This window comes from Paralichthys olivaceus, chromosome 15 (genome assembly GCF_024713975.1).
Source record: "Paralichthys olivaceus isolate ysfri-2021 chromosome 15, ASM2471397v2, whole genome shotgun sequence".
Taxonomy (NCBI): Eukaryota; Metazoa; Chordata; class Actinopteri; order Pleuronectiformes; family Paralichthyidae; genus Paralichthys; species Paralichthys olivaceus.
The window spans coordinates 15,189,816-15,216,528 of NC_091107.1; the positions used below are offsets into that span (position 1 = coordinate 15,189,816).

General features: G+C 40.8%; 2 protein-coding genes across 3 annotated transcripts; one reads left to right on the forward strand and one right to left on the reverse strand.

Moving 5' to 3' along the window:
• Positions 1–491: 491 nt before the first annotated feature.
• radx (RPA1 related single stranded DNA binding protein) lies at positions 492–7,063 on the reverse strand. The gene is made up of 15 exons (XM_020085295.2): positions 6,037–7,063; positions 5,407–5,549; positions 5,137–5,329; positions 4,566–4,674; positions 4,307–4,407; positions 4,088–4,207; positions 3,894–3,992; positions 3,303–3,470; positions 2,756–2,907; positions 2,542–2,669; positions 2,375–2,422; positions 2,177–2,295; positions 1,840–2,076; positions 1,061–1,243; positions 492–917 (listed from the first exon to the last, which is right to left on the reverse strand). The coding sequence occupies exons 1-15, from the start codon at positions 6,623–6,625 to the stop codon at positions 781–783; spliced, it is 2,526 nt and encodes an 841-aa protein (XP_019940854.2). The 5' UTR covers positions 6,626–7,063; the 3' UTR covers positions 492–780.
• A 1,150-nt stretch (positions 7,064–8,213) lies between these two features.
• tbc1d8b (TBC1 domain family member 8B) lies at positions 8,214–24,803 on the forward strand. 2 transcript variants are annotated; one of them, XM_020085727.2, is made up of 21 exons: positions 8,214–8,490; positions 11,173–11,283; positions 11,546–11,664; positions 11,954–12,179; positions 12,587–12,827; positions 13,224–13,431; positions 13,571–13,738; positions 13,826–13,987; positions 14,183–14,333; positions 14,533–14,747; positions 15,647–15,764; positions 15,887–16,172; positions 16,251–16,380; positions 16,462–16,560; positions 16,643–16,711; positions 16,826–17,066; positions 17,143–17,208; positions 20,683–20,775; positions 20,915–20,962; positions 21,040–21,137; positions 21,232–24,803. In XM_020085727.2, the coding sequence occupies exons 1-21, from the start codon at positions 8,364–8,366 to the stop codon at positions 21,649–21,651; spliced, it is 3,396 nt and encodes a 1,131-aa protein (XP_019941286.2). In that variant the 5' UTR covers positions 8,214–8,363; the 3' UTR covers positions 21,652–24,803. The 2 variants fall into 2 exon arrangements, with proteins under 2 accessions (XP_019941286.2, XP_019941287.2); XM_020085728.2 differs by lacking the exon at positions 20,683–20,775 and having other exon boundaries at positions 8,229–8,490.
• The last annotated feature ends 1,910 nt before the right edge of the window (positions 24,804–26,713 follow it).

A 26,713-nucleotide genomic window follows, 5' to 3' on the forward strand; every position in this document is an offset into this window, starting at 1 on the left:
AATCGGAAAATACTCACATAATAAGCTCCTGTTCAAGCACGAAGGCTTTTCCTCAGACTTCAGATAAAAAACACAGTCGCCATCTTAAATACCCACCATCCATTTTTAACCAATCACATGATATATCACCAATACAGAATATATACACATAGCAGATATCCTAGTGATACATTGAATCAAAGTCCATGTGAACTGGCATACAAAGGGAAACCAACAAATATTTAAAAACTTGTATTGCACAACAATGTAATTTTGTACACTTTTTTTTAATCTACTATGATTTGTATATATTCTGTATTACTGATGGATCCTGTGATTTGTTAAAAATGCATTGTGGTTATGTAAGATGGTGGTGAGGTCTGAGGAAGAGCCTTGTACCTAGAAAATCTTTGACGTGATTTTATTTTTGGGTATTGATTTGACGGCAGCCTATCAAAATACAATTCCTTTATCAAAATCTTTTACCTGGTCAAAGAAGTGAAACTCACAGGTTTGTAATAAACTGACTATATTTATTTATCTGTGAGTCACAGTAAATATACAGCTGAATTCTGATGGTAAAAAAATACATTCGTATTTTACAGACCAACAATCGATAAAAAAATATTTCACTGACTACAAAATCTTGTGACATTTACTGTACATGTGTTACAGGAGAATTTACAAGTATCAAATTGAAGTTTGATCTAAAATAAGTGAAGGTTATGGTTCTGGACAAAATAACTTTCTGCTGTCATGATTGTAAAGTACCACAGTCTTGCACTTGTTCTTGTGTAGCTGTTAGTTGAGAGAAACATCTGAAACTCTGTAGATCTTGCTGATCACGATTTCCACTGCTTCTCCACCCAGATGACAAAGATCCAGAACACACACGACATGTTTATCCTCCAGCTCACCGGCACTCTCTAAGATCTCCTCTGCAAGACACAAAACCACATTGTAGCATCAGCGTTACCTGTCACAATGATACTAAATACCATGACCTGCAATAAGTGGAGAAAAACTTGACAGGTCTGTGATGTAGCGACTGTTTCCTGAGTTGGTTCTGTTCCTGGCCTACCTGGCTGGGGAAGTGCTGAGTCACTGTGGTTCTCTGTGTCACTGAGAGGACAGAGGAAGCCTGAAGAAAGGCAGGACAGCATTGTGTTGCCATGGGGATACTGAGGAAGACCCACAGCCCTGGGCTCATCTGCACTCACAACAGGAAAATATGCAGCATCGACCGCAATCTGTTTGTTGATGCCTGTCAGGAAGATTTAGGAAGTTTTAGCTCGACAACCTTATAACATAAAAACAAAGGTCATTTTATAAAACGTTCTTTTTCAGTCCTTCCTGAAAGCAGGCTCTAGAATTGAACAGTTTTTTTCTTCACCCATGTGCCATCTTTCCACCAAGTTTCAAGGAAATCTTTGGAGTAGGTTTTGCACAATCCTGCTGACAAACAAACAAACAAACAAACAAAGCAACAGAAGGGGACAAAACCAAAACCTCGACTCGAGAGATGTAAGATGAGTTTTCTCATTGTGACAATGCGCAGCTGGGTTTCTGCTGAGGGCAGGTCTCAAACCTCAATGTGACTCATGAATGACATAAATGTAATAAAACGAAAACATGAACGGTCAGTGTTAAATGACTACGACAGCAGATGTTCTCCTCTTTAGACAGATAATCATAAGACAGAGATGCTGCCTGCATCATGAGAATGATTCAGTATTATTTTAGGGAGCAGGAGGATGTTCTGACGCAGAGTGAAATTGAATTTATACCAAGAGGAGCATGTGTTTTTCATTGAGGGGTCATCTTGTGCATCAGAGTCATTCTAGTAGACTGCTGCCTTACCTAATATCGTCACATGGTAATATCCTCGACAAACCCCAAGTGGGATGGTGTTAGCGTTCTGCCCTGGCGTCCAGTGTGTTGGCTGAAGGTTACTCCACTGCAGGAGGACGTTCTTCGCGTCAGACATGAACCTCTGAGAGACGCTGTCCTTGTAAAGACCACCTTGACACAAATGCTCAGACACTTCTTGTCTTTGCGTCGGCCAGCTGCTGCTTTCCCAGGAGAAAACATCAAAGTCTGGTGGAAAACATGCACAAAAAAAAAGAGTCACAAATGTAACTCTCTCTATCAAATCGCAGAAGGTACACGCAGTGAAGCTGTAGCTCCAGTAACTCGCCTTGATTTGGATTTTGCGATGACAGTCTGTTCTCCACATCCTGAGCGACCTCAGATTCAGAAATGCTGTCGTCTTCTTCCTGCTCTTGTTCGTCCTCTGTATTTTGACGTCTGGCTCTTCTGTATGAGCAGAGACAGATGAGTTCAGGATGGTTGAGATAAGTTTACTGATGAACAAAACCACATGCATCTCCAGTACCTTTTGTTTGGAGCGCTACCACAATCCAAGGACGACTGCGTGGCTTTTCTGGAAAACATTTCCACATGACACATTTCATTTACTGAATTAAATTCAGGCTTTAAACTCTGCTTGATGAACTAAAAAAAAAATTTAATATCAAACTTACATCAGGGGTCAAATCCTACCTCGTCTGAATTCTTCTTTTTCCTCTTATTGCTGAAGGAGATGTTGAAGTGTCCATCAAACTCTGCTCAGCTGCTGAGGGATGATGGTGTGTGTCTGGTTCACACACAACAGTTGAAACATCTGGCACCTGCAGGAAACCAGTTTATTCTTTTTATAGTTTTAAAAGGTCACTAATCACGAAATCTTGCTTTGAAATAATGTTTTTTTATTTACCTCTTTCTCAGGTGTGTCTTGTGAGTTTGTGGTCTTTGGGGTTTTCATGTACCGCACCGATGTGATCTGTCCTTGAATTGCCAGTTTTTTATGCTCCCTGTATTGCAAGGCCTCTAACTCCCTCTTCAAGTCGGCCACAGCGACCAGAGGAACTTGAGTTGAAGATGGAAGATTTCAAAATGACAAATGTGCCATGGACAAATAAACCCAATCACTCTTACTGTAAGATGCAGAATTTTTAATACAGAATGTTCTGTTGTCTATAAATTGTCTTCTAATAAGTGGCTTGTAGGAAAAGCTTTTTAAGATTCAAACACAATGTATAAAGATTCACTCTGTAGGAGAATGCTGAGCCAGACTTTATTTGATTCCTGCCGCCCACCTGAGAACAGAGTGCATCTCATAATGCTTCAGTGCTGATGCAGGGCTCAGCATTTCATTTCACATTTCAAGAGTCCAGAGAGGACTGAAACGACTGGCCTTTGAAATGAATATGTTCTTAAAACTACAAAATAAGTGTTCACCATTCTGTGTTTTTTACCCTCACCTGAGGTGTCTGCCATTGACTGTGTAAAAACATTTGGGGGACAAGGATAACAGTAATGGCCGCCAACAGCAGTCTTCTGGAGGACGACGTTGTCCTTCAGAGTTTTGGTCCATTGGATGAAGTCCTTCACTCGGATGTCACTCACATATGGCTGACCTTTGTGGTAGCCTGTTGTGGACACAGACAATACACAGTTCAGCTCCAAATGCAGTGACCAACACATCCACTTATCATCAGGTCGTTATTTTTAGCTCCACCATAGAGGTTATGTTTCCATCCCTGCCTGTTGAGAATAAGATTGCACAAAACTTGGTTGAAGGATCAGGGGAGAACACATTAAATGTTGGAGGGGATACAGATCAGAGGGAAGCTCCTGGAATTGAATGCTCTCTGTCACATTGTGAGATAGATTTACCAAGATTTTCATCTTTTTTCCAGAGAATAGTTCATGGATCTTGTTGAAAAAATACCTGGTACAGGGGACATATTTCTATCAGTGTGTGAAATTTAGTGCAGCTTCTAAGAAGACTGTTTGGCCTTGGCGGGGGTATGAGTTCTACGCAGCGCCATTCTAGTAACTGTTGTACTGACCTGTGATGAATGTCTCTGTCTCACAGCTGCTTGTGAGGTAGGGCAATGAACCTTCTTCCACTTGACAAACCCTCATCTGAGTGCAAACCAGGTAGGTCACTGTGGAAGAGGTGAAGGTGATTTAATCAAAGCAAGTGAAGCTGCTTTTTAGTCTGACAACAGATCCATCGTGTCACAGATCACAGGTGACTTACTTGGGCATATACAGTTGAAGATCTCTGGTTGAGAAGAGGAAAAAATCTCCAGGATAAAAGGACGATCAGATGTCCCGTCCACAGCGTGGACCCAGCGGTACGTCCAGTATTTCTCTGGACCTAAATAGTGAACTTGGTCAATCACCAATAACTGAATTATAATCAATCAGCCTTCACAAATGATTTACATTTAATATATTAAATGTGAATAGTTCTTGCCCTTGTTCCCTTTACTCTTGACTCTTTCAACACGACCAACAAACGTCACCAAACCGATGACATCACATGCAGAATTGTTGGCTAATTTTTCCAACTCTGACCTGTGAGGCACAAACATAACATATGGCAGATTTGTCTTTATAACCACAGTTATAATAGATTAACCAGCATAGTATTAATAATCAACAGAATGACAGAATGCGTGCTGGAGAAAGACGGACAAAAGTACGACAATAGAGCAAAAAGACTGTTTCATTACGTGGTGGTGAACTGGTAGGAAACCTCAGGCAGTCCCCACTGAGGCAGCACACTTTTCGTTGACACCACAGTGATGATCGACACTGGGTTGCGAGGGTTGAGGCAGATTTCTTGGAAAAATACAAATGCAGACAGTGTGACAAAGTGTACGGTATGTGTGTAGTTCTCTACTGCTTTCAGAAATCAGTGGAAGGGATTAAACGACACACGGCTTTTTTGAAATACTTTAACTTTTCCATATAGTCGAATCCTGCAGAAGGAAAGATAAATGCCATCATAGGGAACAGGACAGCCACACAAGTTCTCTAGGTTGTGCTGAATTAAAAGCAAATTACAAATGCATGTAGAAACTCCCAAAACCTTCCAAAACCCTGCTGCTGACATAAGTTGAGGTTGTTTGATTCATAATATAAATATGTGACAAGTTACCACTACAGCTCAGTGACAGTGTTATGCCATATATCACAGTCGTTGTGCTTTGTTCTATTCAGAAAAAAATGCTTTTCACACACAACAGCGTGGTGGTACTAAGCTTCAAATGTCCAGGTGTTGATCAGTGGTTAAGCACATACCTACAGAGTTAAAGGTCTTCAGTCTGTGATGGTCCATTTGCGGCCGTGACCGGTTTGGATAACTCTGCTTCAGGGTGTAATTCTGAAGGTACAACACAGTGCCCACGTTCAGTCTCTGGTAAAACTCTGGACAAAGTTCATTCCAAAGCACAAGGGACATGGTGCCACTCTGGTCAGCAACTTCAAAGTATGCCTGAAATATACAGACAGAGCATGAGGTGAAGAAAGTAAACTGCACTTTGTCACAACAACACCACAGTTCATACTGACCTGGTAGGGGTAATCAATCTTCAGACCAAACTTCCCGTAGAATCTTAATCTGGATTTGTGTATAATCTTCACTAATAGAGGCAGAGGATTCCATGAGCTTCTAAAGGAAGACTCCAGACTGGAAAGAAGTGTGATCTTGGACACTGTTGAAAAGAAAACATTGTAGACAACACATCATCAGGATTTCTACTGCAACATGGCAGCTACAGCCATAGAAGATAAATATGTACTTGCAAAAGAGAGGCTTTAACTGGTGTGGACAGAGAGACAGATTTAGTAAATATCTTTTAGTCAATATTGGTGTTCATATATCATGTAGTTTATATAATATATGAAAAGAACAACTGTAAAACAAAGCTTGCAAGTTGTCTTTTTAAACTCTTAATTTAATTAGTTGTTCCTCTGCAGAGGTCCTGAGTGCCATTCGAGTAACTAGCAATAAACTAAAACTAATAATTTCATTTAATAGACTAAAATGTCTTGTGAAAACATTCTGATTACACAAAATGTCATATCATCATTGCAGGAAAGGTACAGGGTGAAACATATTATGATATTTGACCACCTCAGTCATATAAATGCAGATTAACTATCAGTGAGAGACAGTGGCACCAGAGAGCAGCATCTCACCGTCCAGCACCGTGTCAGAGGGGGGGGGACCGGAGCTCCACATGTCTCCCTCTGGGTCGTCGTTGTTCCACAGAGACAGGTAGTGTTTGCGGCTCACCTGGAGGGGAACATCGCTCTGCAGCTCCACGCTCCTCTCCATGCCGTGTTTAATCAGCATGGGCAACGAACTGACATCGTTTACCCGGGGCAGCACCGCGGATCTCCCTGCAACACACCTGAGCTGCTCAATGTAGATGTACCCGTGTCCCAGCCTCCTCTCGTTGTAAACAAAGGTGCACTGCGTGATGCTGATGTCCGCCCCGGTCCTCAGGGTGTTGCTGTGGACCAGATGGTTTAAACAGGGGTGGAGAAAGCACTTGGCTCTCCAGGCTCCATCAGTGACCGTCACATCGTAGGTGTAGCTCTGGACCTGCTGCCCCTCACTCTGATCGGACAAGTACCTCTGCAGAGCAACGACAGCGACCGGAGCCTCGTCCTCGGCTCTGAGCTTCAGACACTGTGTGGACGACAACCGCTCCAGTGTCCTCTGGAGGAAAGACACCGTCCCAGCACCAGTCACCGCCGAAGAACAAGACGACTCGTCCTCCATCGTTCAAAGTTAACTAAACGGTTCACCGATTACCAACGCACGTCATGTTAGCTCGTTAGCTAAACAAACAGCTTCTGCCTGACAGTGTAACTAGCGCGTTGAAACTTACCCAGACTAAAGTTATCGTATTTCAATAAAGATCATCGATCTCACGACAAATAGTCTCTTTGTTGTGCACAGTTATATTTAGCTCAGGCATACGTTACAAACACCGCGGGTGCTGTTTGATTGCGTCACTATTTGTCCCGAAAAAAATTAACGCAAAGAGAAATAAATTCACTTAATTGAATACTTAATTAATATGTCTACAGTTCCTATAGCGCATTATTTAGTCAGGATGGAACACGAGACGGAAAGTTTATGCAACAAAAACAGTTTTTAAATTCCGCGCTGAGCTGCCGTCCGGGGTCGATTTGACGTGACGTCATCAAATGCGACGGATATTTTTGAAACGTCAACTCTGTTTGTAATTTGGTAAAATGTAAACATGTTGTTTAAGTTATAAATAATGACATCATTGTTATTATCATTATGGTGATGATTATTAGTTTTGTTATTATCATTGTTACTAGTGAAAATAATAATACACTTTATTTATATAGCACTTTTAAAAAAAGATTTTACAAAGTAAGAAAAGTAAATATAAGAGAAATACCAATCCGCAGGATGCAATGTGACAAGGAGGCCAGACAACTACGTTAACGTGGTCGGAAACAAGGTAGTGTTCAAATGAAATGAATAAATATAGAGCTTTGTCACAGGAAAACTTGTACACATAAAAGCAGTAATATAACAATAAAAATGAAAGTAAAATGAAAGGTGAAAAGAAATTACACACTACATGAAAGCAAGTCTATAAAAATGGGTACTAGTAGTAGTAGTAGTAGGGGTAGTAGTTTAACATACATTTTATTGTTTTGACTGCAGATTTATGTAGTATCCAGTCATGACTGTGTTGAATGCTTTATATCAAGTGTAGCAGTTGATACCTTGAGTTCCCACTCACCAAGACAGTAGGTTCCTGTTACTTTTTTATTGCTCTATAACCACAACTGATCAGGTTGCTCAGGATTATGAAAAGAAACATCTCCTTAGTTTCCCCACATATACCTCTACTGTCTCCTATCTTATCATGCCCCCCACATGGCACATAAGGCACATCAGCACTCAATCTATCTATCTATCGACAGGTGGAATGACAGAGCTGAATGAATGTCATGTCGTATTTTCAACACAAGAGAGCAGTGAAGCATTTCTTTAGTTTGTTCTCCTCTGCACTTCTTGTTGTATGGTCTTGTCTTATCTTAACTATTTCAATATTTAATTGTATATATTTATTCAATTATCTATTTAATGTTATATGTATAAACAACTTTATGGCAACTTAAAAATGGCTACTTTTTCTTATTATTTAAAGATAAGTAAAATAGAATAGCAAAACATTAACAATCATTTAATGTTTCTTATAAGATTTATAAGAGTCAATAAGCTCATTCTTATTTTTTTTCCTATTTTTTATAGAGTTGACCCCAGAACCAACTTCAGCCCCGCCCTCTCGTCACAAAACTACAATCCCAGAATGCCCCGCGCCTCTGGCAGCGTCTCCTGTCGACGTGTGAAGGGAGGGATGATGATCCGGACACAAACAAATGTCCACGGGTTTGATGTGGGGCTCCGTCGCGGCTGACCGTGGCGTGTCGGGCGCGTTTGACAGCGAATAGTCGGGGACGTTGGCAACATGTGGCTGAAACCTGAAGAGATCCTGCTGAAGAACGCCTTCAAACTGTGGCTCACCGAGAAGGATAACGAGTACTTCGTGCTGCAGAGGAGACGGGGGTACGGGGAAGGTGGCGGCGGGCTGACAGGTAACGTTTAGCGGCTGTGGACAGCTGCTGCCGCCGCTGCTGCTCCATCAAGCTGCGTTCACTGAAAACCAGTTTGTAGCTCGTTAAGTGTCTGTGTGTTTGCTAAGCTAACGTGCTGTGTTCAGACTGCAGGGCGGGTGCTGCTCTGTAGCTCACTCACACACACACACACACACACACACACACACACACTCGCACACACACACGCATTTATATATATAAATGTCCTCATCGCAACAAGTGCAAGCCAAGTGTTATAAATCGCATGAGTCAGTCTGGGCACTGAACAGCTGACAGTTCAGTCTGCAGGAGGGACGCTGTGTTTAGTGTACGTGTCAGTGGGCTTATCTGCTGTGTGCTAAACCAGTGGTGGATCTAGGATTTTTCTAATTCAGGGGCCATGAAGAGGGGGCCACAATTTACACTGAGGGGCCAATTATATGTCCAACATCCATGCACAATTCCAGATTCAGTAGGATGCACGTCATTCCTTCACTGTCAGCTGTTGCACATATTGGGGCTGTCACTTTTTATTCAAAATTCATGTGTTTATCAGAACGTTCGTAATCGACCTTTAATGAACCTTTTGAATTCAAAATACAGTCTACAAGTGCATCAGTAGTTAGTAGTTATTCTCCCGATCCAGCAGAGGGGGATCTCTGTCAGCTTGACCTATTGCATGCCCTCTTGAGTAATGGATAACACATATGCGAGTTTCAGTGGGCGTACGTGCGGCTAAACATTCGCTTCCTGTTGCGAGGATAATACACAGCGTGGCTTTTTTGTGGAATTCTACCTTGGTGAACTTCCACCTGCAATATTCGCTTCACATTTGTGTACGACCAGGGCCTTTTTAGAATTCTGTGTCCTCTTTGGAAAAACTGGCAGCCCTACCACCCATTATTGAATATATTTTGAAAATTCAAGCACATTGTGTCCTTCAAAAATAAAATTCTTAACAAATTGCCATTTTCTGTGTTGACACAGAGGTCACATGGGAAACATCTGTGAGTCTTTCTGTCTGTGACCTAACCTCCTGCTGATTGGCTGCTCTGTACCTGTGGTGGTGACATGATTGTACTTTCAGATATTAATAGATATATATGAATATAAGTGGATTTTCAAAGGGAGTGAACAGTGTGCAACCTTTACAGGATAAGATATTGATTGAATATTGATTGATGAATTTAATTTATTGACATTCTACATGGCAGGAAAAAACAACAACATAACAAGTTTTAGCGGTGAATCCTGAATTACGTCAAAGCTTACAGAGCTCCTCATAATATACAAAGAAAACAAATGTTTAATCAAAGAGTAATACCCACTGCAACATTCATTGCCACTATGTCCTGCCTGTGCTGCCAGATAGGTGGGAGTTGACACCTGAGGAACTATAACTGAACACATGTTGGCTTCAAGTCATTGGAAAGAATAATGGTCCAAAGGGCATGAACAGTCAGACATTTTTTCATTATTAAAATATTTTTTTAAGAGGGAATAGAGTTTGAGAAGCACAGTGGTGCAGTGTTTAGCACTGAGTTTGCATGCTTTCTCCAGGTACTCTGGCTTCCTCTCACAATCAAAAGACATGCAGATGGGGTTAGGGTAACTTGGGATTCAATTACCTGTAGGTGTGAATTTGAGTGTGATTAGTTGTTTGTGTCTAAATGTCAACCTTGCAATTCGCTGACAAGATAGGTGGTGTGATGGATGGATGGATTGATGGTGTGTAAACTCTTAAAAAAAGCAGCACTCTCCTTTTGCATTATGCAACATCAAGTGCACGCTTGGGTCCTCGACTCCAGCTGAACCCCCAATGAAACAAAACCGATTGTGTTATTAAACCTCATTGTGTGTCATTCTTTACTGACTTGTGTCTTTGAAAACCGTGACGTGATGGCACAAAGTAGTACTTGAAAACACCAATGATGGTACAGTTGCACAGTTCTGGACCATACGTCACAGTGTGACAGCTTTAAGGCAGTTAATAGATAATGAATGATAATGAATGGTGTTCTAGCCGAAGACAAAAGGCCTGATGGCCCCCTCTGGCTGGTTTAATGATAGTGGAGTTTAATAGCACGCTGCACTTGAAGCTCCCTCCACAAGAGCTCTTTATATGTCTGAAGTATCTTTCATGGGTTTAAGCCCACCCTCTGCTGTGCCGTGTTGCTCTTCACTGATGAGGACATAAATTAAACTGTGTCAGATCCCTTTGATGCCTTAACATGGAGAACGTGTGGAGAGCAGGTCCATGTTCAGCGGTCAGCCCGGTGCAATGCTGATGTGGTGCATGAGAGAGTGATTTCACTGCAAGACAATCAATTATTCATGGAGGACATGTCAGGGAGAAGTTGTAAAGGTGACAGATTTAGCTCATTTTAGATGTGTGACTGCAACATGGACCTGGAGGGCCATTGTCTCTTTCCACTGTCAGCATGACTGTAAAGTGACTGTGAGTCTGTTTTGTAATAAACTGAATAACACTAGATAGCCACTGAATCAGATTCATTTATTCCTATTTTCTCACGCCCAAATCAAATCATGGGTAAATACACTGATTAAAAGTTACCTAATAGTCTAATATAGGTCTTAAATATCACATCTAAATCTGACATTTGTCTGTCTGATTTTCAACAGATGGTTGAAGGTTATGAATCATTGCACTGTATGTTACAGGCCTCCTTGTGGGAACTCTGGATACTGTCTTGGACTCCACATCCAAAGTTGCCCCCTTCCGAATCCTCCACCACACACCTGACTCACAAGTGTACTGGTCGATAGCATGTGGTACGTCACTGTCGTTTCTTCTTATATAAATAATATATATATTTTGATTAGTCATGTTGAAATTGCATAAGCTCATTGTACTGACGTCCAGCAACATTCAGTCACAATCACAGTGACGTCAGTATGCCTTAATTCATGTTATATAATAATTAAGAGTAAATGTCATTTTTTGGGTTATTAAACAAGACCTTTATCTTCAAAGATTGAAAAATGTTCCAGTTTTTCTGCGTGTTTGTGTGATTTCTCTCGCTTGTTGCATCAGGTGTCACCAAAGAGGAGATTGTTCAGCACTGGGATTGGCTGCAGAAGAACATCATGAGAACGCTCTCTGTGTTCGACTCCAGCGAAGACATCACCAGCTTTGTACAGGGCAAGATAAGAGTAAGGCTCATAACGACGGGGACTCACAACATCAAACAGCCCAATATTTAACACATTAATATCTCACCAAAGTTATAATTGTCATGTAATTGCGATATAAAGTACTGAGTTTGGTAATGGGCTCTAAATTTGAGTCTGTTTAGTCAGTTACTTTTTTTATGTCATAATTCCAATTATTCATAAACCTGGGGTTGTCACCAAAAGTAAAATGTTTCAGATTACACAGTCGTTCTTTCCCCTGTTAATATAAAGACATTGATCACAGCCCCTTAAATGCTTCATGTGTTAGGGTCTTATTGCTGAGGAAGGGAAGACGTCCCTGGTGCTGGAAGATGATCCTGAGAAGTTCCGAGAGGCACTCTTGAGGTTTGAGAAGTGGTTTGAGCTGCCGGCGCAGGAAAAACTGGTCACGTATTACTCATGCAGCTACTGGAGAGGCAAAGTGCCCTGCCAGGGCTGGCTCTACCTCAGCACCAACTTCCTGTGCTTCTATTCATACCTGCTGGGGGCTGAGGGTAATTCATCACCGTCATATGTATTTATAGTGTTGATTGGCGTTAACAAAGACTGTTGGCGCTCCTAATGGCCAACATAGTGGGCTTTTATGGCTGAGAGGAACATTTTCCCATCATAAAGTAGTTCTCAGTAATTACAGCTGCCATTCTTGTCAAAAAGCTATTACAGTGGAGCTCATAGTTGAGTCATTGAGACTCATAATTTACTCAACATAGAATGACATTTTCACAATGACAAATGTTTTCATTTTATGATATCAGCATTTCGTCTGTAATGGCATCATTAAGTTAAACTGGACAAAAAAGAAATAAGACGTGGACAATAATCATAACAGCGATGACCATAGAGTCACTGTCCATGCATTTGTGAGCCTGAATGACTGATTTCATTTTCATCCACTCTGCAGTGAAGCTCGTCATCTCCTGGGACGAGATCTGGAGGCTGGAGAAAACCTCCAACGTCATTCTGACCGAGAGCATCCATGTCCTGGCTCACGGAGAGGACCACTACTTCTCTATGCTGCTGCACCTTAATGAAACCTTTGTCATCATGGAGCAGCTGGCCGACTACTCTATCAAGCGCCTTTTTGACAAAGAGGCCTTCAAAAAAGAGCCGGCGCTCTCCGACCCCATGCAAATTACCAAGAGGTGATGTCTCTCCGCTACACCGAACAGCCTTACATGATCCTGTTAGCTCTGGCTGCCAACAGCTGGAAGAGCCAGAGCAAACACCAAGTCTGACTTGAGACAAGTAGCATTTGTGTTTGTTTTTAACCTGCCTTGAGCATATAAGACAATACTGGCGTCAGGCATTTTAAAAAGCAACTCATTTCAGTTGTTTACTTTGACCATTAAAAACATATTCTAGCTTTCCAGTGCTAGAATCCCAAGGTGTCATTTAGGAAATAAATATTTAGAAATAGTTTTAAAGTTCATAGTTATGGTAATACAACAATATGATATACCACAATAATATCATAATAAAATAATAAAGACACTTTAATATGATGTTCTTATCATGACATATTTTTGTTTCCTCCGCAGAGGCCTAGAAGCTCATGCAAAGAGTGCGCAGTTCCGCACATTTTTCAGGCTTCCCAAAGAGGAAAACCTGTTAGAGGCACATGAGAGCTTCTTGTGGGTGCCCTTCTGCCATTTTAACACACTTGGCAAGATCTGTCTCTCGGAGAACTACCTGTGTTTTGCCAGTCAGGATGGCAGCCAATGCCATATCATCATTCCAATGCGAGAGGTAAAGTCAAACGAAGGCAGCATTACAGGACCGATTTTAAAAAAACACTACCAATAATGGACAGTCTCAAATTGCACCCTGCATACTGATGAAGAGCTTGAAAAGTGACCGCCTCTCTGCCAACATTGCCTTCTTCCAGGTTGTTAACGTTGAGAAGCCAGACTCCAGCAACAAAGCTTTAACGGTGTGTGTGCGCGGCAAGAGGGCGGTGCGTTTCTCTGAGGTGCGGGACTATCAGCGGCTTGCCAACGCGATTCGTAGCAGGTGTGGCATCAGTGCCAGCCCTCAGCACTCCGCTTCTTCAGAGGTATCGTGGTTTTTTACTCTTAACACACTCGTTGCTCACTCTGAAGATTGCAGTTGTTTCTGACAGTGAAAATTATTTGCTTTTAAGGCCATACGAGGGGAATGTCAGTCACTCATAAACCACTTTGAGGACAATCCAGAGGATGTGACTCTGATGGTGGGACAGAAAGACAGCAGCAAGGCTGTCAGCACAGAGGCGCTCATGACTGTTTTCCATCCCCAGGATGTTGAAAACCTTGACCCCAAAATGGTAAATACCAGAGTTCTTTTCAAATCAAGCTTACGTCTGATTTCACCAACCACCACATTACTTATCTATGCTCTGCAGCATGGAGCTGTGCGGGTGGATATTCAATCTATTCAGGGGGTGGACGGAATAAAAATGAAATTTGCGTTGTGAGGTATATACAGTAACTGTGGTGTGTGCTATCTGTATGTTTGGCAGCTTAAAGAAAAGATGAAGGAGCAGTCCTGGAACATTCATTTCTCTGAATATGGACGTGGCACAAGTATGTTCTTCACCAGGAAGACACGAGACCTGATCGTGCGTGGTGTTCCTGAGGCCTTGAGGGGAGAGCTGTGGATGCTTTTTTCAGGTATTCAGTCATCAACCCATGTTATGCCCTGTAAATGATATGCTGTGTCAATTTGATTTGTTTTTAAAGCTGTGCATGGTGGAAAGTGGTATGTTTTCAGTTGCTTGCTCAACATAAATAATTAAGAAAAAGAGTGAACTGATGCGTGATCATTGTACCATCTGTTTTTGGACTGACTGTGGGTTTCGCCCCCCTGTAGGAGCTGTGAACGACATGGCCACTCATCCCGGTTATTACACTGAGCTGGTTGAACAGTCTCTGGGCACGAGCACTCTGGCTACAGATGAGATTGAAAGAGACTTGCACCGCTCTCTGCCAGAGCACCCTGCCTTTCAGAGCGACACAGGAATCTCAGCTTTACGCAGAGTCCTCACTGCTTATGCCTACAGGAACCCTAAAATCGGATACTGCCAGGTACTTTGATTTCTTTAGGCTTGTAGTAAACATGCAGGAAAAATCCTGGTTGACATCTCAGAAGGAGATTGTCTTGGCCAGACGTTTCCACAACAGGAAAATGTCCAGAACATTTAAATGAGGGGTGGTGTCTGGGTACATGTTGTGTAATTTCCACATTGACAAGCACAGTGTTTTTTATATCAGCACATTGACACTGACATCTGCCCTCATTGTCAAAACCTCTCGAATCCTGTTGTCATTACAAAGCTTCTCTGGAGGGGCTGTATGTGAGAACACAAATGTGCGGGTCAGTTGCTGCGGACGTTCCATTGAGTTTCTCCTGGCAGCCTCAAGTTAGCCCATGTGAAAAAAACACCAGGAGATTCCCTGGAGGAGTGTGACTGGATAATCTCTGGGGTCCGGATACCTTTTTGCAGGAGAACGGAAACGTTGAGGGAAATGTCTGGACTTCAGAGTATACCTGAAAGTAGCATTAGAGGTAGTGAGAGGAAATGCAGAAACAATTATTAGTCATTATGATTAGCATGAAAAACATGCACTTGAAAGCTGTGATCATGCTTTCTTCATTTCCTTGGTGTTTTGCAGTTTCAACAGTGACAGATGAGCTGGAGGTTACGGTGCAGACTTGTGACCTCGTTCTTCTTGTTTTTGATTAGTCAGTTTGAGACATTGTGCAGCAACCCTGAAAAATAGAGGTTATTTTTAAAAAAGGACAAGTAGTAAAAAAAGCTGTGGAATTCAGAAAAGGTCACAGATGCTCTGAAAGCACTGAACATAATTTTAAAAAAGCACAGACAAATGTGTCTCACCCGCACATCCTTATGCTGGTCTTGCAGTTAACATACATCAAATCTGAAATAGTGTTTCTCTCTCTCTCTCTCTCTCTCTCTCCTCAGGCCATGAATATTCTCACCTCGGTTCTCCTGCTCTACGCAAAAGAGGAGGAGGCATTCTGGCTCTTAGTGGCTGTGTGTGAGAGGATGTTGCCGGATTACTTTAACCGTCGAATTATTGGTAAAAAGGGGACGCAAAGGATGTCATTCTAATATTGCGTCTGTTTGTTATTTTGGGACATTTATCATTCTTTCACTTCAGATAATAACTTGTGCTTTCAAACGTTGTCCGTCTTCCTTTAGGTGCTTTGGTTGACCAGGCCGTGTTCGAGGACCTGATTCGAGAAAACCTGCCCCAGTTGGTGGAACACATGACAGACCTGAGTTTCTTCTCGTCCGTGTCGTTGTCCTGGTTTCTCACGCTCTTCATCAGTGTCCTGCCCATAGAGAGCGCCGTGAACGTGGTCGACTGTTTCTTCTACGACGGCATAAAAGCAATTCTGCAGCTCGGCCTGGCTGTGCTGGACTACAACATGGAGGCGCTGATCAGCTGCCATGACGACGCAGAGGCTGTCACCATCCTTAACAAGTGTGTGTGAAGGCACAATTGACAGATTTTAGGCCTCATTTCTCTGTAAATGAATGTCTCTTTATTTTCTCTTTTCAGATTCTTTGACAGTGTAACAAACAAAGACAGTCCGTTACCTCCAACGGTGCAGCAAGCGTCAGTGGGACATAATGATAAATCCTCCCACTTGAATGTAGATATCAGTGAACTGATCCGAGAGGCCTACGAGGTACTGCCAGATATTCCAGTGTCAGTTTCAGTCGGATAAGTCGGGTATTATAGTCGATTTAACCAATTTTATCTTTTATAGAAATATGGAAACATCCGTTCAGAGGAGGTCGAGAGCTCGAGGAAAAGAAACAAACTCTATGTGATCCAGACACTGGAGGATACAACCAAGCAAAATGTTGTATGTGGCCGTTGACTTAAGAGGAAGTGGTGAAATTATATTGCTACTGTGGCTTTGAGAATCTTTTTAAATCCGTTTTCAGATTCGAGTGGTGTCCCAGGAAGTCAGATTCAGTGCCTCACACCTCGATGAGCTTTATAATTTGTTCAAAGTGAGTTAAAACCATGCTGCAATATTTCCTGTGTCATCGTGAATAAGTGCCAATGTTCATAATGGAGAGAAGAGAGACAAACAAGTTTTATTTTTCTTTGTTTTCGTTGTGCAGAGGCAGCATTTCCTCAGCTGCTACTGGACAATGCAAAGTCCAGCTCTTCTCCATCATGACCCCAGCCTGGCGTATTTGGAGCAGTACCAGTTGGGTTTCCAACAATTCAGCGTGCTCTTCTCTCTTCTGGAGCCCTGGGCTTTCTGCACCACCAAGAGCACCCTCTCCCTTTGGGTCTTCCGCCTGATAGACGAGAACCAGGACGGCCTCATCAACTTTAAAGAGTTCTGCTGGGCCCTGGGTAGGTTCACTACAGCAACAGTGTAATTGCTGACCTCATTACTTCTGCTGCTAACTGCCCATTTCTCCCCCTGCAGACACTTTGTGCTGTGGATCTTTCACAAATAAACTGAAATTCCTCTTCAAGCTGCACTTGCCACCAGGTGAGTAACAAGCAACGGGCAAAAGCAGCAGATCTGCATTTAACATTTTCATTGACATCTTTAACCCCTAACCCATTGTGGTCTTGTTATGTTGCTGCTTTCTTGTGTGATTGGATCTTCAGCTTCAACCTCTGACCCATTTCTTTTACAACATCGACAGTGACGATTCCCGCAGGTTCAAAGTTCATGCGCCGCAAATGTTCAGCATACAGGATTCTTTAGTCTCCACATTCTACCATTACATCATAGCAATGACATGACAGCAGCAGACACACAGAGGTAGAACACACTAAAATAACAACACAAGGTCGTCGGTCTGTTGTACGAGTTGTCATTTCACTGATCCAGCTCATAACTCCTCCAGCACAGTGCCTGGGGGAAGAAACTGTCCTGAAATGTGTGGCTCTTGTCTGCATGATGTCGCAGTGCGTGCTTGAGGGGAAGGGGTAAGAATAGTCCATGTTGGGTGAAAGAACTTTGCCATGGCAACGATGGGTACTTGGCGCTGTGAGGGCATTTTGCACTCGATGTGTTCTCCGCAAAGAGGATCTGTGATGAGGAAGAGCTGCTCAAATTACAACTGACAGATTAGAGGCAGATTAGCACTGAGTCACTGTTTGCGATGTGCTGGGTCAGTGAACATCAAGCAGCAAAGCATGTCTCATGGAGGAAACACACTGCTTCAGCACCAAGGACAGGCTCCATCCAGGTGTCACATTTCAAAGTAACATACCTCTGGCCAGGCCCGCACCAATGTCCACCCTCGTAGATATCAGTTCCTTAAATATGCCTGATTTTTTTCTTTTCACGAACACCCTTGAATTGTTCTGTAGTAAATTGGTAAAAATATATAAAAATGCCATATCTCATAATATTAAAGCTACCAAGAGCAGGCTACACTTTGAAAATATGCAACCAATTACTCTGTCTCTGTGTCCAGATCCATGTCAAAATTAATTGGATTCTTTTTTGGCCCATGTCCCAACCTTCCACCAAATTTTATGGAAAAACACAAATAAATGGACAGATTTGAAAACATGACCTTCCAATGTCATCCCTGATACAAAAGTTTTTACTTTTTACTGCCTCTGAATTCTTTTCAACCTAATGCACATTTTTAACACACAGTGCTCGTTAATGACATCAGAAGTAAAATGTCATTTAGTTTATTTTTTCTTTATTTTTCTTCCTCAGTCAAAGTTCCCCTTCGATGTTGCCGTTTTGACATCACCGTGAAGTGCATTTTGGTTTCATTCTATCCCTGAAGTAAAGTGTGCAGAGATGTTGACTTGTGAAAATAAAGTGTAAAAAAAAAAAGAAAAGTAAACCGATTTCACAGTCGGGCAGCCCTGAGCCTTCATGATCAGAGAGAGAGCCTGCATCAAAGTGTATGGCTGTGTAAGATGGTTAGAGGCTGGGAGGGGGGGGCTTTGGAACGGGGCCAAACGCTGCATTGATCAGGGAAATGAAATCAAACTTAAGCTCTGCTGCTGTGATCTGCATGTCCCTCACAGTATGAAATGTTGGCTGAACATACCGTGGGTGTTTCTCATTCTGAGGACATTGCAGAAAGGACAAATGTTCACATCAGGAGTTCACTGCTAACAGCTCTGTATCTCCGCTCTCTCAGGAAGACATGAATAGTGCTGGACTGGGTTGTACACATGAAAAGTGCCGCATATAAAAACTGGATAAAAAGCGCTGGCTTCAGTCATAGAGCGAAGTGTGTAGATTAAACTGTACTGTACTGCAAATTGAACTAAAGTTCCAACAGAATGTCGTGCCCATGATGAGTGACAAAAAGAAGAGACAGAAACTGCGACTTGTGGACATTCAATGTGTTCATGACAACAGACTTAACTAAACCAAACTGGCACCTTAACATATTTTAGCAATTCGCTCAATCTTATATCTGAGCTGAAATTTGTTATTTGGTACAAAGGTGATGCATTATTTAGTTAGTTTGTAAGATTATGCAAGAATTAAAATGAAAGTTGGTGGCAACATGGGACATGGGTGAAGAAACAATCCATAAGATTTGGGGATTTATTGGGACAAAGAGGCAGAAATAGGATTTTTCACTTTCTCAAACGTTGTGTTTTCTTTGATTTCTCAAATAAAATTTCATGGATCTTGATAAAAAAAATATTCCGGCATGTTAAGAGGGATGATATTTATGAGTGTCTGCAATGTGGTGCATATTAAAAAAATCTGATATAGTGAATTTAATTATGGTTTCATTAGGGGACTGTGGAGGTGGGAACTCTACTGAGAGTCATTCTAGTTTGTTGCTCGTACACAAAAACAATTAAACAGATTTCCACAGAACTTGGTGGAAGGATGTGGTCTGAGTCAGGGAAGCTTGATTGAATTTAAGGGGGAAGGTATGTATTTTGCTGAATGCCACTCTAGTTTAGATTAAATGTTTGGGTCGATAGTTTAGCTGCTTCCTGGCTATAGTTAAAATGTCACCACAATCATGTTTATCATGTTTGGGTCATGAATGAATGCCAATAAACATCTATTATTATTGGCAATAATAGATGTCATAACAAAGAAACACTGAAGTCACCAACATGACAGTCATCACGCTGTTAGGCACAAAAGCTGTCGGGCAAATATAATGACTCTGCTGGCTTGTGAGGGTAATTGTATAATTCAGGCATGCAAACTGACACACACACACACACAGTGGTGGGGGTTAGAGCAAAGAAGTACATGACTCCCCACATTATAGCAGAGTGAGAAAATAAAGTGATACAGGCAGAATTCATTTTACAGAAGAAATGAATGTGTTTTCAAAACTACAAGTTCTTTTCTTTGCACAGAATTTATTTAAGTTTATCTTTATCCTCATGTAATGACACTGTACATAACAATGAGTTACCTTCTATAATGCACAGACACACATGCAACACCACCACAGGCCACAGCATCACTCAGAAGATCATGTCATAGAGAAAAAAGGGGAAACTTCACATTAGAAGCTTCACTAAGATACAGTCTGCAGCGACCATATTTAATGAACTCAGAAATCTGTAGCCCATCGTCTGACTTCTGAGGAAGAATTAGCCTCTGAGGACATTGGTCAATATGGGCTTACTGCCACTCAGGGGTTCTGGCACAGGCAGAGGCCTTTTGGGCTCTGACTTCCATTTTGAATGCAAGTAAATTAAAAAGCTGATAGTGATTAAGTGTTCCACCACTTTTGCTCTCCACACAGACTGTTTACCTGCTCAAACGTGATTGGTCAAACAAGAAACAGAAACAAGAAGGCTTCCAAACTCTTGTCCTTCCTTTTCAGATTTTGCATATTCACATAAAGAATCTGTTTAGGGATTGATAAACTGATCACTCAATGTTTCTGCACTTCTATGTTTCCTTCGATCAAAGGTTTCCTCTACTTGACTCTGGTGGATCCTCTGTCACTTCTGTCTCTTGGTCTCTGTGCACTCACAGACAGTATCTTTCTAGCTTTTACAGGTAGTCCTTTGCACGTAAAGGAGCAAAGAATCCAGCACTTTATACCAGTGACTGAAGACTCCTCTCACTTGAGTAGACTCACTGGTTAGCCTCTTTACTCTTTCTCTTTCCTGCAATTTCACTTTTCCACTTAATTCTGTAGTAAATCTGTGAATGCATGAATTGTCCTGGAAGCCAGTTTTTTTAATCTACAGTTTGTTCACATGCTGCTTTTGAATTTCAGCATTTGATCTTCCAGAAGATGGCGTGATAAGGAAAAGCCCAGAAAGAGGTGATAATACACACAAATTTACTATGAACACACAATGGATACAACAGAGTTGTGTATGATAATATTGTGTGTGACAGGTAGAGGAAAGGTGGACCTGCAGGCCTACCTGAAACAGTGGCAAAATGAAATACTGAAGAAAGGAGAAACCATCAAGGACCTTCCCCGTATCAATCAGGTAATTTAATATACATTGTGTTTGCTTTTTTACAGACACCATTTTGTTCCTGAAGTGGCAAACAAAATGTAACTTGTGCTTATTTATTTCTCAGACTCAGTTCATCCAGTTCTCCAAGACCTTATACAACATTTTTCACGGCGATCCAGAGGAGGAATCTCTGTACCGAGCCGTGGCCCACGTTACCAGCCTCCTCCTGAGGATGGAAGAGGTGGGACGGAGGCTGCAGGAGCCGAGCAGCCCACCTGAGTCCGCAAAGCCCTCCGGCGTCTCTGCTGCGGAGGAGTCTCCAGCCAAAGACGCCTCCAGCACCCCGGAGAGCTCCGACACCTCCAGCTCCCACAACAGTCAGGACGCAGGAACCGAGGTGGACTGGTCGTTCTCGTTCGAACAGGTGCTGGCGTCTCTGCTCAACGAGCCGACCATAGTCAGCTTTTTCGAAAAGCCCTTCGACATTCAGGGTAAACTGACACAAGCTAAGGTTGCCCAGCTGAAGCTGAAGGTAGATAAGTGAAAGGATATATGAGTGAGTTGATGCTTTGCTTGCAAACCTAGAAGTCATCATGAATTTATTTCTCTCGAAGAGGGCCGTTGGATTTGTTGAGGAAGACAGAAAGATGGCTGGAGAATGGAGCCCGACCGATATGGATATTTGGGAACCGATGCTGATACCAATATTAGGGAGTAAAAGAAATTCTGATACTAACATGTGTATATATAAGCCAATATATATACATGTATTTAAAAATGGCATTGATTCCCAAGATGTTCTTATTAAACCCTTATGACAAAGAAATGTAATTGAAGCTTGATATTTTACGGTTTAACCATAAACTTTAATATAAATAAGTATAAATGATAAATAATACACATTTTACCAAAAATTAAAAATTTGAATTAAGATAACATTTTATGCAAACTGCAAACATACATCTTTTCTGCATAGTTTATTTTGTAACATAAAAGTTTTCATTTGGGCAAACGCTGATCATATTTATCAACCAACTGATAAATTGGTCGGGCTCTATATGTGGAATTTCAAACTCTGTATGTGTGTGTGGTTTGGATGATGCACAACATCGTTAAGTCACTTTAAACACTGTTGTGTGAGTCCACTGACCAACACTTTCAGTGCTAGCTTCGCTGCAGACACTTCGCCGGCGACTGTTCCTCAAATTGAATTATGCATTTTCTCTCATGTAGCCTCAGATTCTTTATATCATATAAAATGTAGTTCAAACTATTTTCCCTGTCTGCCCTGGAGGACAAACACTATAGTTTTATATTCTATAAGGACACACTCGGTCCCGTCCTCTGAATTTAGAAATATGACGATGAGTTTGTCATCGCCGCTGTCTCTGATGTCATGCTCCGTGACGAATAACTCGGGACGAGGTGACCCGGGAGAACGCAGGAAGTTTTTCCTTCTGGATGTCTCGATATACATTTTATCTCTAAGATCACTATTCGCTGCTTTAAAGTGAAACATCCTGTAAATGCTAATGTGTCCTGTGACTGAAGTGTCTCCTCGTGAGTGTATATTGTAAATGTCAGCTCATTGTGAGAAACACCAGCTTTTTCCAGTCGATACAGACGAAGAGTAAATGGTAGTAAACGAGCTGTAGTGTTGGAGCCCTGGAAAGATTCCAGAGATGAGGATGATGTTGGAGTTTATTGAAAGCGCAAGTGATTTGATTATGGTATTATGCATTTGCAATAACATGAGAGAATGCTGCACTGCCACAGCACGCTCATCTCTCTTCAGCACACGCACTAACAATGTTATAGTATGACTTCAACTACTCGATCTTTGCAGGTAAACTAGTTTGAATCCCTCTGCGCTGCGGCAGGGAGACCACCTGTGTCGTCCTCTGACATAGTCTCAGAAATGTGATCTTCACTGTTTGCTTCTGTCTGTCTTACTGCATTGTAGGGTGTATAGGTGCAGCAGTTTTGTACACATAGGTCAGTTCAATAGGTGTTTGATTATTGTATTTATGAGGCTAGTATTGGAAATGTAATATATGAGTTAGCAGACTTTTGTGGACACAATTTAAACCTTTTTGAAGGCAATTTTGTTTTTATCAAATCTCAGGGTGCAATTTGTGTAAAATAAAAAGGGAGAAAAGGGAAATTTTTTTGACCTGGGATATGTAAAGTATATGACTGAGTTATATATACATGCATATATATATAGAGACAGAGAGAGCATACGACTTGTCTGTAACATAAGTATAGAGCATGTGTAGCATAGTTACAGGATTTGCCACATTATGCTAGCCTTCAACAAAGAGCAACCTTTGCTGCTGACTTCAGAAAGATTTGACCTCTAGTTTTTTCTTATCTGTACATTTTTTCTTTTTGCTTCTGTATCAGTGAATAATTTGCACTGTTGTTTGAGATCCACAAGCTTCAGATACGTGCCTGTCTCTCAGCCAGATCTCAGAGGTGTTGGATTCCAAAAGGTCACGACTGCTTCAGCTGCAGCGTGTTTTTATCTCCTGGGGCCAAATTCACAAATTTATAGAGCTTTATCTCTGCATGCATACAGGAATACAGTGTTTTAGAAGCTTCTTAAATGCAAGTGCAATTTTCAGTTTTCTTGGAACATTTTCTTGTTTTCTGAATGAATTACTTATTTTTTCACTTAAGACTTAAGGGAAAAGTCTCTTTCATTGTATATTTTTGCATTAATTGACACAGAATTTAAGTATGTTGTACATAATCCTCTTAGTTCTTATTGTAACTGTAAGTAAAAATCACTGTTACTGTTTACATGACTAATGTTGGAAAAATAATCTAAATTCGCCCTGTCATCTTTGATGTATTGTGATTTCTTGAATTAGAAAAAGTATAAGTGGCTTAATTTTAGTATTTGAAGCCATAATGAAAAAGTTATGAGTTTCAACATAAACGCTCAGCCTGGAGCTTCAGGAGCTGAGTAATTGATCATATTATTCATCAATCTCCATTATTTACAACAGTCATGTCACCGTGGTCTGAGTGTTTAAGTCCGGCTGTACATCTGCACTTTTTTGCTGCATTTCTTGCTGTTCCATCGACAAACTCCCAAGAAGTTATTTTTAGATTCATATTATAAAAGAGTGTGTTGTTATAATTCTGCTAGAATTGTGTCATGCTCAGTCTATTTCTGATGATACAACTTTTAAAAACATAAAAAAGTTTGCTTTCAAGAAATAATTTGTCGGCCTTCATGGGGAAAATATAGAACTGTGGTTAAAAGCCTTTTTGATCCTCAATATTTTTCTTAGCTGTATTTCCTCAGGCATCGCTTCTGAAAGCTGGCACTTGAGATTATTTTTTTTTCAAGTTTGTGGTTTTTGTTTTGGTGTGGAAATAAATTCAAGGAGATGAGTTCGGAGGAACAGAAGAGAGAAATGTTCAGTCCCCCTGGCATGCTGTCAGATATGCCATTAACCATCATAATGCTCCATATACTGCTTTAGTATATAATCAACCAAGTCCTTATATCATTTTATGTGCAAATAAAGTCTACAGCTTTTATAGACTGTAGCTTGATGGAAATCTTATTCTGCAAAATACAGTATGTTGAACAGAAAGTTTGGTTTACCTGCTTGATTATGTTTTGTTATTATTATTTCTATAAAAATGTTCCAGAATAAAGAGGGAGGATTCTATGGCTAATATAGTTTGGTTCATTATTGCAGGGTGAAGCACCTCTACATGCACTCACACATAACCAACATGATTTTAAAAGAAATACTGGTTCGTATCAGCCTGTGTACATTTTTATTTATTCATCTATAAGCATGTGAACAGTTCATCATGTGGTTAAGTTATGTAGGATTTACACCGTTGCTAACTCACATTTCTTATTATGGTTTACTTTTCCAAAACTCATCAGCACAACCACTGTGGATCATTTTTCATTTCTTTCACCTAAAATGGATGCTATCACCACACACTGTCATTCAGGTTGTGATAGAGATTAGGTTGTGATAGAGTCATACCTTGTCTGCAAGTATCTTTAATCAAGTTGCCTTTACATAAACTTTTTTTTGACAATCAAATCTTTCAAAATGAATAAATTGCTGTTTCACTCAAGCTCGACGACTACTAAAACTTACCTACTTAGGTTCACATTCAAAACCAAACACCATACATCCACACTGAAAAAGAACATTAAAAAACAACAACTAATGAACCTCCAACTGGGCTGCACAACACTGTAGGCATTCCACCATTTCTTCCAGGTCACAGAATGGTCTACAGCGCCTGCGCCCAGCATGATGTCAATTTTTGTAGTACGACTATATCTCTATCTGTAGCTATTCTAAACGAGTCTACTAAATGTTTTGAATTACTTTATTAGAATTTCTGAGCAAATCAGTTATTTTTGTTGTAATGAAATGTTGTTTACTAAATCTTAGATTGAAGGATGGAAAGATGTTTTTTGTCATTATACTCAGGTAGAATGACATTAAGAGGCTTCTTTCACCAGGCAATATATATATTATATAAGTGTAAAAAAATTTGAATGGCAAAAACATTTCACATTAACATAAATAAACATAACATCATTATGCCAATAAGCAAAAGATCCTGTGAGTGACCCCTTTCACATCAGCACATTGTTTTTATAGATTTTACTAAGACTTAAGTCATTATGATAAAAATATATGATTCCAGCTGCTTTGTAGCTACTCGGACGGGGCTTTTGCTGTCACGGCCCGAGGATTTGGAATGACCTACCCGAGGGAATCAGGTCAGCTGAGTCAGTGATGTCTTTTAAGTCCCTTCTTAAAGGTCCAGTGTGTAAGATTTAGGTGAAAGGGATCTATGGGCAAAAATTGAATATAAAATAATTCTAGTGATGTTTTCACTAGTGTCTTTTATTAAAATTGTATGAATGGTAGTGTTCTTTACTCTAGAATGGGCCCTCTATTTTTAAATACTTTATATTTCAGGAGTGGGTCCTCTCTATGGGACAACTCTATTTTATGACAACTGCAGGCTACCACTGGTTCTCCTTCATGTTTGGAAGGGGAGGGTGAGGGGCAATCAGCTGCAACATAAAACTTTACCACTAGAGGTCACTAAATTCTACACACTGAACCTTTAAGTCATATTTGTAATTTCCCTTCCTTTCTTGTCATATAAAGTAATGTTTTTTTATGCTATTGTCCTTGTAGCATATATATATATATATATATAATATACATAATATACATTATATCTCAAATCAAAAGATTAACAATGCAGCAAAGACTCCATATTTCTGTATCTGTAACAAGTTTCCAAACTTTACACAGGTCTTGAAATTCCTCCTTCACCACAGCTGAGTCCCCCACCAACAACAAACAATAAATATCTAGTCTAATAAAACTACCGTTATGTGATGTTACTACTGGTTTGTTACACCGCATGTGATCGGTAGCAGGATGTTATCTGAATTAGAAATGTAAAACTAGAAAACATTAATATTTTTTGTTTATTTCAAATCCACATGCTCATCATGTGTAGAACTTGCAGACATGATCTAAATGAGTTATGGTGCTTCTGTATTCCAAAGGCCAAGTTTTAATGACTCAGAC